We start from the raw sequence: 11,160 nt of genomic DNA, 5'->3' as shown, positions 1-11,160 counted from the left end.
GCGATTTTCTCGAAAACAGATTTTGCGTAAAAATTCCCGTTTTTCCTTAATTTTTCTTTTGTTTTTCACGGCGCTTTTGAAAACTATTGGCCCCCCAAAGTACCAACTAGATTCACTTTCCTATCAGAAAAGGTACTGTTGAAGAAAATCGAAGCACTTTTACTGTCCTAAAACGTGATGACAGACACAAAAATAAAAAAAAATAAAAAAACACACATCATTGTAAAATCAATACATTCATCGTTCCACTCAGAATCTAAAATGTTATAAATTATAAAATTTATTTTATTTATATATTTTTTTTAAATTTATAATATACATGTACCTATCGCAATACCCAATTAAATTATAAACATATACATTTAAAATTTAAACCGATTAGAAAACCGAAAATAAGAGACACCAAAAAAATACTGGTTATCATTTTTGACTAATGTTCTATAATGATCAATTTGAATAAATCATATATTATAATTATTACGTGAGTTCATGTGAACCTTGTAGTCGAATGACTTCACTGACACCGTGATACGAGATTTTTATATATTAGGAAATATGAGACAAAACAAATACCATTCACTCATTCATTCATTGCTACATCTCAACAACTACAAAACGTACCTCCTTGACACTTGGAATAGTGGTTCCTCTAATGATCTAGATGTGTAATATGAAAGGGTTTCCAATATCCACATTTTACAGAGGTGGTCAATCAAGATTTATAAATAGTTGATAATCTTACTCGGGAAGATCAGATACGACCATGCATAAAAACGTCGTGGTTATGGCCTCGAATAAAGAAAATATATATATATTTATATAAATGAAGGTATATTATATTAAAACCAAATGTTTGTATGTAACAAATACGCTCAAAAACTACTCAATTGAATTTTTCGAAAGCCTAAGTGATTTTTTTTTTAGACATGTCAGTTATGTTTTGAGCGCAAGTATCTAGTTTCAACCACGTTAAAAATATATTTAAAGTGTTAAATCAAATCCGCAATTTGTTGTTGACCATCTAGGTCGAATTATTTCACCAAGATAAGTACACTGACGCCGATTCGTCTATGCGCTGAGATGGGCTTACAAAAATTGATATATTCTCAAACCACCATACAGCAGCTTAGGTAGGCAGCATAGCGTAGGTACTATGTAGGATTTATCACAAAAAAATAACTGCAAACGGGTGAAGCCACAATATTCAGCTATTATAATATAATAAATAATAAAACGAGTAGGTATAACAATATTATTATTATATTTTAATTGCTAATAATATTAATTACGTACAATTATTGCGTTTAAATAATTCAAAATGTACATCAATACTTTAACAAATGATAATAATATTAAATCATAACAACTTAACAAAAATCAATTAATTAATTAAATAATTGTTTAATATATTTTTAATTATAATAGTATAATATAAAGTTGCACGTATACGAAACTGTTTATGCAGTCGTTCGAAAACTTAAAAACTTAAATTATAATGAGTTCGAGGCTAGGATGCAAATGTTTGATTTGCAAATGTTATTTGCTTTTTTGGTGAAGAATGGCATCCACAGTAGGATATAAATTTGTTTCACACTTCCCTGATGTCGTATGTTCGAAATTAAAAATTATTGGAATTTGTATGTTTTCTGGTTATTAATGCTATTTCACTTACCTCGAAATCTGTAACCTATTTTTAAGTAAACTCTCATAAATAAATGTAATGGAACACATTTCATTACACATAATAATAATACCAATAATTTTTTATATAATATTAGGTACACCACTAAAAAATGTATTTAAGACAATAAAAATAAAAACAAAATGTAATCTTTTTTTTTTTAACTATATATTTTTGCATAGATATTTATGGCGTATTTTGACTTTTTAAAGTGTATATTATTAAACTGCTAAAAACTATATCTCCAGAGCCACGATTATGACGATTAAAATAGTAAAAATGAAATTATTATTTTCAAATAGGTTTTTCTTTTCTTAGAGACCTCAAATTTGTAAATACATTATTTTTTTGAAAACTCTAATATTCTTGTTTGTGGTTTAATTAGTATAGATACAAATTATTGTTTTTTTTTAAATAATTCCATGAGAAATGATGATATTAGGATGACATAGAATCTATTAGCTAGCTGCAGTTACTATTATTTATAATTCAGCCTGGGAATGTAATGTTCTTTAAAAATCCCAAAAATGCCCTAAAGAAATTGCTTTTAAGCAATAAAAATAGTATTAGTGCACCTATAAAATTCGCATATTTTTTTTTTATTTTAAGTAAGTTTTGAACAAAAAATTATTTCTTAATTAAATTTAATAAAAAGTTTTTCAGCACTGCACAGTGCAAAATTGCTAATATTCCTCGTGGACTTTTGATGATGCGAGGAGAGATAATTATTCTAATTTAACTGTCCGTCATCGTTTTTAGTAAGTAGTCTTGATTCTTACATCGCATGGATACGTTAAAAAAATTACGATTAATGATATTTATCAAGTAAAATCTTTGTTATCAGTTTACAAAATTACTTTCTTTTATATATTCTCATCAAATTGTATTAACAAAACCGGATTATAGTGTAAAATTGACTAAAAGGCCAATAGCACTTTACACAATTTTAATAACTTCCTTATGTAATGATTAAAAAATACATTAAACGTATAATACCTTATTGTTATCCCAGCCCTATTTATAATATTCCGGCACCCCAGCAGTTGACGAATCCTCGACTTGGCACTCGTTCGTACCACGCCGTATTTTGAAATATCCTCCGTCTCCCCAAGTACTATTCCACGAGTTCATCATCAGCCAATAGGACACGTTCCTTTCGACTCCCCATCCGATGCACTTAACGGAATGGCCTCCCAAATACGTGGCGTTGGGCGATTTGAAGTATACACCTAAAACCGGTTGTTGAATATTATTGATATGTTGGTGTAGTAAAACGTGTGCTTGTAAAAAAAGTATTAGAGTAGTGTTCAAAAAAAGCATTTAACACAACTACATTTATATTGTCATGTATTTAACACACATTTTCCGAATGGGAACTTTCAAAACCTTTTTTTTTAAACACATTTTAAATAATATTTTTAAATTTTGAGCGCTGCAATGGATACACTGATTTTAGAATGATCTGTGTACTAGAGGCACTCTTCTCATACAAAAATATTCTGTTCGTCAACTTTGATGAAGGTTTCTGCCTTCTTGTAGGAAACTGTATCCAGTTGGTAATTTCAGTACTTTCGTTATTGATAATTATCAGTACTTTATTAAAATGATTGGGGGACAAAAAAAGACATTGTAAGATCATAATGAAGAATCGGGTAAGTGGATGTCGATCTGCTGTACAGTAGGTTACAAGTAGGTCAGTAATGGATTATACTTGAACTAAATGATATAATATCATTTTATAAAAAAAAACAATTGTGAACAAAGGCGTGTTGTCGGTCTGGATATTTTATATTGTTATTATTTATTATAGCTTGTAAGTTGAATTGATATTATAATATTATAATCTTTTTTATTCTTTTCAATGGTGATAAACAAAGCGTTAGAAATTAAAATCGCATTTTTAGCGGTTTTTTTTTGTAATATTCTTAAATATAAGATACTATATAATATGTTGAAATCAATTCACTCCTTCTGGTAGAAATGTTGTAAGACCACTAATAATGTTATTATTAGTATAATTGTTATAAGAAAGTTAGAAAGCGATTTCACTTGGATCGTCTACGGTTCATTTAGTTTTTTTTTTTTGATAAATTTCAATACAAAATTATTCGTTCGGTTAAAAGCGAAAATGTAATACACAAGGTTCCTTATAAGTGTTTACTATAGATATTAAAAAGCTTGAGATGGGTACAATAGAACGATTTATTTTTATAAGCATTTAAAGTTAGTTTATTGATAAAATCACGAACATTAATAATTGTAAATAATTTTGTAGTTAAAAATGTATTAATTAATGTCAAGTTTGCATAGCTAAAGCTGGACATTTCAACTGATTGTTCCTCATTAGTAGTTCATACTGTAACTAGAAAATCCATTTAATTTTAGGATAATAGTTAGGTTAAGTTACCTACTTGCTTTTTTTTTACTAATGGAAATGTTAATATAATAAAATATCCACACCTCCACTTAGAATCGTTTTTCGTATACAAAAAGACATATTTTTTTATTTTTTAAAAGTCACTTTATAGCAAGCCTGGGCAAGTTAATGATAATTTTTAACTGAGTTAAGTTAAGTTAATGTAAAACATTTTAACTCAGTTAATAGTTAAAAGTTAACCTAATTTTTTTTTTTTAACTCAGTTAAGTTAAAAGTTATATGAACATTTTCAATTAACTTATTAACTTAAGTTAAGTTAAGTTATTTTTTTTTTTTATAATATCTTTATAAATAATAAAAATCATAAATATTATTGAACACAGGAAATAGCCAATAGCTTTTCTATACACGGGTACTGAATTAATAGAATTATGAAGTAGGTACAAAAAAAATACAAAATTGAAAATGCCAAAACAAATACAACCTTTTGATTTATTAATACACTTAAGTATTAATATTAAAGTACTATACATTTTTTTTAAATTATTAAATAAAAATAACATGGTATTTAAGAATGTACTTAATTTTAAACTCTGAATACTTTTTCAGGGAACTAAAAGTCTAAAACTGTTTGAGAAAATAGCCAACTTTATACTTCAGTAAAATATTTATTTAAGAAATTGATTTTAACTATATTTGTAATTCCCTATTCTAGTAAATGGTTATGTAATATCAATAATAATTTTTATTTTTATTATTTAATTATTTATAAATTAACTTAACTTGAATTTGATTAAAAGTAACTTGTTATTTATTAAGTTAATATCAATTAAAATAAGTTAAGTTAAAAATTAAGTTAATGAAAATTAAATTTAAAAAAGTTAAGTTAAAAGTTAAAATTAACTTAACTTTTAACTTTTTAACGCGTTTATGCCCAGGCTTGCTTTATAGAAACTCGTTATTGTTAATATAAAGCATATGTCTTTTTGTATAGTACCTTAATATCCATTGATATTTTATTATATTTTTAAATAATTATTAATAACATAATATTATACAGTTGATAAAAGTTTAGTAGTTTAAGACAAATCTAAGTTGTTATTGATTTGGTGATGATCGTTTGTTTTTACATTAATTGAAAATATTTCATATCCAAAGTGTATAAGTAGGTACATACTTACAGTAAAATTGTATATAAAATGCACTCAAATACTTTTCGATATATTATAATACTTATTAAATAATTGGAAAACTATTTGTATACCAATATTCAAACAAATCACTCTATACATATTATTATTTTTTTATCAATATTGAATTTATACCCGACTTGTACGATATAAAGTCGTCGTACACATCAAAAGATGACTCGATTGGTCCGTAAGTCATTATGTCATTTTGCATGTTATCGTAGGCCAGGACATATGGCGATCTCTCAACTACAAATGAAAAAACAAATTATAATGCGTTTCGAAAATATCGTGTTTTAAAAATATTAATTCATATTATCGATAAATCCTTAAATAGTTAAATGACATGACATGTATTAAGTTTTTGAAAGTATTGTTATGCTATACACGTATATCATTATTTTATTAGATTATATTTAGATTTAAGAAAACAAATTAAACAGTACAATATTACAATATTAACATCAGCTGTATGAATACATATTACCAATACATTATCCTAAAATTATAATGACACACGACACACAAGCACACATGAAAGAGGAATGCCGCAATTTACAATTCAACCACGGTCAAATGAGGTATCTCACTCAGTCACTTGCTCAATCTCATTTAATTAAATTGTACATTTTCATACTATCATGTTCGTGTTCTTTTAAAAGTAAAAAATAAACTAATTTGTTATACAATATTTTCTTTGGTTATTAAAATATTTTTTCAATATGCCTACCCTGTCTGATATTCAGTATTTGTCAAATAATACCGTCCAAGATATTCCTGAATCGCAAAGCTCTACGAAAAGTAAGTAACAAATTTACTCAACACTCTTCGCGTATTGCTCGACCTAAATTTAAACTAAAAGAAAAACTCTCGTACTCATCCCTTCCATAATTAAGTGATAACATTTAAGTAGTGAGTCAAAGATTTATAGCAAAAAAATAATATTTAAATACCTATTCTCATGCAGATGCATTAATAATTCTAAACTATAACCTCATCATCTAATACTTTTTAATTAATTCATTATTCGTGTCATATAAATTTTGAATCATGTTTTTAAATAATTATATATGGTCTTCAAGTATATTAAAAAACATCGAAAACTATTATTCACATTATTGTCAGAGCATTATTATAGGGGATTAGAGTGGTTGGTGATTCCGTCAGTATGTAAAATATAATAAACACTTACGACATTATCAGGTAAAAATAAATTGTGTGTAACAAATTATAATCTTATTTCGTTTTTTTGATGTGATTCTATCACAATGTGTTATTTATTAAAAAATTAACACTATAGGGCAACTGCGATTCGACGCTAACGCGCCTCGTGGTGTTTTTTTCATTAATGTTTCTAAAAGTAGGGCGTAAAGTGCGCGGCAAATTTAAAACTGATAATGATCCACACAGCAACTATATACATTAATTTAACATGAAGGTATCACCAAAATGCTGATATGGCGTTATGATTAAGACTTTTATCAAAACCAATAGATATCATCTACATATTTCAGATATTCTGGCAATTTGGCAGGTATAATATAGTCGTATAGAATACAGATAATATTTATTTTACTTGACATTCGGCACGTGGTTATTGGATATAATCAAACTAATAATAGAGGTGTGTAATTATGTTGTATTTCAGTATACAGAGTGAACGATTAGATTGTGAAAAAAATTACACGATGTCAAATTGGAGTGACCACTTCACGAAAAAGCGACCATTTTGTGAAATATTTTCGAATTTTACCAAGTGTAAAATATCCGTTTCCATTTCATGAAATGGCCATCTTTTCATAAAAAGTTCGATTTCACGAAGTAGCTACGACAAATATATGCTAACAATTATTGTATATTATGTTTATGTATACCCGAATGACTATAATTAATATCTCTATAAGCCAATTCCTCATTAGTCATTATCAATAATAATTATGTTTACAGTAACGGTGACGTACATTATTAAGTATCAATGATTATGTTTATACTTATACTTATATGCCTGATAAGTCTTCCTAGTTTACAATACCTAACTTTTCACAACAATATCTTGATCATAATTTATTTAGAGGTCATAATATTATTATAAAGAAAATGTTGTCGTCACAAAATAATTTTACCATATCTGCGATCGCCCCTATAGGAAATCGATGTATTTCCGAAGCATTTTTTTTGGCATTTGTGATTTTTTTCCGATTGACCGCTACAAGAGTTGTTTCCCGTGCACGGCGGAAACATGTACGGCTGACATCCCTAGAACCATTATTACAATTTTCCGAAGGTAAGGTAATATTCTATTGACAGTGTCGAGACGAAACGTTAAATTCACTAAATCGGGTGTGTCCATTTTCCTCCACTGTCCATTTTGCTCTGCACAAACTAGGTTATAGTTTCCGTTGCTGCAGGATAAATGTTGTACAACTGCCCAATGTATTTTGTTAATATAATATTATGGCTTAAAATTAATATAAACATTATATTCTTAACCCCTTAATGTAGGAAAATATCGAAACAATTTTTTTTTTCAGAAATTTGACAGTGGGCGAAAATGGTACATGATTTGTGGGAAATGGCTACGTTCACTAATTTAAGTTATCTTAGTTCAAACCATGTATAATGATATTAATTCTTATCTACGTTTCTATTCATAGGCGTATTCAGACTTTGGTGGTTGAAGGGGCACAACAAATTTTTAAATTGTGAGACCTATTTTTTTTTTGAGACATGAAAATGACATAATATTTTTCAATTATGATCAAAAAGTATATAACCATTGTCAAAACAATAAAAATACTTTTTACCCATCCATTATACAAGGTAAACAACATACAAATTGTAAAACTATTAACTAATCAGTAATAAATAATTTGAGTTTCCGACAAAATTTAAATAATTTTAACAAGTCATAAAATATCTAAACACATTTTGTAAATGATAATCGGTAATTGGATATTTTCAGCTGATAAAAAAATATTATCACCTGTTAGATAAAATTGTATTTAATCTGTGATATCACAGCGCAAGACCTGGTATGTGGGCACAACAGTACCATTGCATGTTATGTAGTTATAGAGAATTGATGAACATAATATTATAATGATCATATAATCACTAATTAATAAATGCGTTAACTAAATAAATTACAATTAATCCAAATCTATAGGTACTGCAGGGTACACATGACTTTTTTTTCCTGGCATGATTTTGTTGGAGGCACAGTCAGCCGGGGAGGCCAGTTCCCTCCCGCCCCCTCCCATAAACACGCCTATGTTTCTATTATCATATTGTTTTACTTCAAACGAGTTAAAGTTTCCTCCAGTGACCAGACCGTGTTTGCTGTAATATCGCCAAGCTCTGATCGGATAACCTCCTTGACAACCTAAACCGCATCGGTAACAACAAGACGTCACGTGTTCGGCCGACAAAAGTTGATTGAATGACCCGTTCGATGCTATACACAAACGGTCGGCAAACGCTCCAGAAGTGCTGAACGCCTATCGTGGTCGGACGAGGACATTTTTTTATGGATTTTTTTCAAAAATAATTCAATTAAATTATGGTCTAAAATATAATAACTCACCCAACAAGATCCGCAATTGCCTTGATCGCGAATCGTCCCGATCGTCGTACAGTTCTTCCATCGTTTTCTAGCGTCAAATTCATTCGGAATATTCCCGGTGGGGCTGTACAGTGGGTCATGTGACTTAAATGGACCCGCCGAAGATACCTCCACGCCTTTTGAACCCAAAAGTCCCAATATGAATTTCAAAGGTGTTTCCGGATGAAAGTTGATGCCAGCCTGAATGATATAACAACAACAACGACAATAGAGTTTAAAAATTAGGGCATATAATGTACCTTTTATATTATATTGATAACTATAGGGCTCGGATTTAAATGCACTAATTCTATCAACAACCAAAAGTACCCAAAAATTATGTTTGTAAAGTGGGCCCCCCAACTTTGTTTGATTTTAAAAGCATGAATTGTAAGTTTAAGTACTCTATTTGTAAGTGAATGTAAGTTGGTTTTCAGAATTTGTAAGTCCATCGGATCGATTTTATGATCGTTTATAGCTTGGGGAGGGGGGGCTAACTATACAAACATATATGATGCCCTTGAAAAATTGTTTTTATAGTCACACGACTACGCTTGAGATAGAAAATTACGGTTTAGCTTTCAGAATTCATAGTATTTTTTTTACCTTGACTTAAATATAATAATTACGTAAAAATACTAAAAAAATACACTAAAAATTGAAAAACATCGACAGTTGCAAAATCAATGTTAATATCTATGAAGCATCTGTTAGGCATACAATTATTTATGTACATGGAGTGCACCATTCTAGAGCACTCAAAGAAGAATGGATTTTGCATAACGCCTACCGATATAACGTAATGTAGAATTTATTGAATTAATGATAAATAACAAAATCCCACAGATAAAATATTATAATCACTAATACCATATAATATGTTAAAATAAAATTGTAATCGCAATTATGGCTCATCGTGTAGCTGTGAGAGTGTATGACCAACCACAAGTTAATAAAATATAACGACGTAAATTTACGACTCTAAATCTTAAGACATTAATCGTCGGATTATTTTTATCAATAAAGTTTCACGATACCTATTCAACCCGACTGCTGCTATTGTAAACGGATTGTTTAGAAAGACAATTTATTATAACGTATAATATATTAGATGTTTTAGGACTGCATATGAAATTAAAAAGTATTTTTAACGGTCTAATTTTCTTATGGGCCGCTGCAAGCAATATTTATAGACAAATGATAGTATAACTTAATTTAAGAAAAAAATAAAAATAAATGCATTCAATTTTCATTTCAGAGGCGCATACGTCGTCAATGCGTTACTTTTTTGTCTCAAGTAAATCAATTGAATTGATAGTTATTTACGTTTATACTTTGAGTTTGACATGCTTGTATAGTATACTCAACTGATCGTGAAACCGATTAAATATATATATTTTTTTTATTATCATGAATGAACCCGCGGCAACTTCAAGTGGGCACCCGTAGATATCTGCCATGCCCGGGTGGGGGATGGCTACCTCTCTCTCCAGACACCGCGTCTGCCCGAAGAGAAGTGCCACCCGTGACCGAGGTTCGAACCAGCGACGGAGCGCGTCGCAACCGACGCCTTAGTCCGCCCGGCCACTCCGTCCCTCCGGGATTATAATATATTATATCGATGGAAACCGTTAAAAGTATTAATCGAGATGAAAATTTATACCAAAATCGTAATTTACCTTGAAGAAAGATTATCAAAATTATAATCGTTTTAAAATATTGTTGTATACAAAATTATTACCGACAGTTTTAGTTTATTTATTCAACAGAAACTTAATATGATTAAGGATTGTGGAAATTATTTAAATGCAGCACCAAATTCAAAAACATTTTTTACAACGATATACGTGTGTATTAATTGATTAATTCGATTATTTAGTAATTATATTCGATCGGTTTAATCGTATCATTAAATTTCACTTTTCGGTGGTTGTTTTATGGCTATATGGTTCTATTTTTGTCCATAAGAAAGTCTTCGTTTAACAATGTAATGTGTGAAATTTTAGATTCTGAGTGGAACGATGAATGTATTGATTTTACAATGATGTGTGTTTTTTTTATTTTTTTTAAAATTTTTTTTTATGTCTGTCATCACCTTTTAGGACAGTAAAAGTGCTTGGAAATTCTTTAACAGTACCTTTTCTGATAGGAAAGTGAATCTAGTTGGTACTTTGGGGGGTCAAAAGTAAAATTTTTCCAATAGTTTTCAAAAGCGCCGTGAAAAACAAAAGAAAAATTAAGGAAAAATGGGAATTTTTACGCAAAATCTGTTTTCGAGAAAATTGATTTTAGTTTTTGGTGTAACTTAAAA

The 11,160-nt window shown here is 29.0% G+C and overlaps 1 protein-coding gene across 1 annotated transcript; it reads right to left on the bottom strand.

The window, feature by feature from the left end:
* Nucleotides 1-1,242: 1,242 nt before the first annotated feature.
* Catb-1852 (cathepsin B-1852) lies at nt 1,243-9,052 on the bottom strand (the record flags this gene model as incomplete). Its single annotated transcript, NM_001126138.2, is given in 6 exon segments — nt 1,243-1,687; nt 2,678-2,910; nt 5,384-5,497; nt 7,372-7,504; nt 8,545-8,745; nt 8,832-9,052. Coding segments are annotated over 5 exon segments (884 nt in total), but the record flags the coding sequence as incomplete, so codon positions are not given.
* Between the last annotated feature and the right edge of the window lie 2,108 nt (nt 9,053-11,160).

The sequence above is a fragment of the Acyrthosiphon pisum genome, chromosome X, assembly GCF_005508785.2.
Source record: "Acyrthosiphon pisum isolate AL4f chromosome X, pea_aphid_22Mar2018_4r6ur, whole genome shotgun sequence".
NCBI lineage: Eukaryota > Metazoa > Arthropoda > Insecta > Hemiptera > Aphididae > Acyrthosiphon > Acyrthosiphon pisum.
This window is presented reverse-complemented; position numbering and strand designations above follow the sequence as displayed.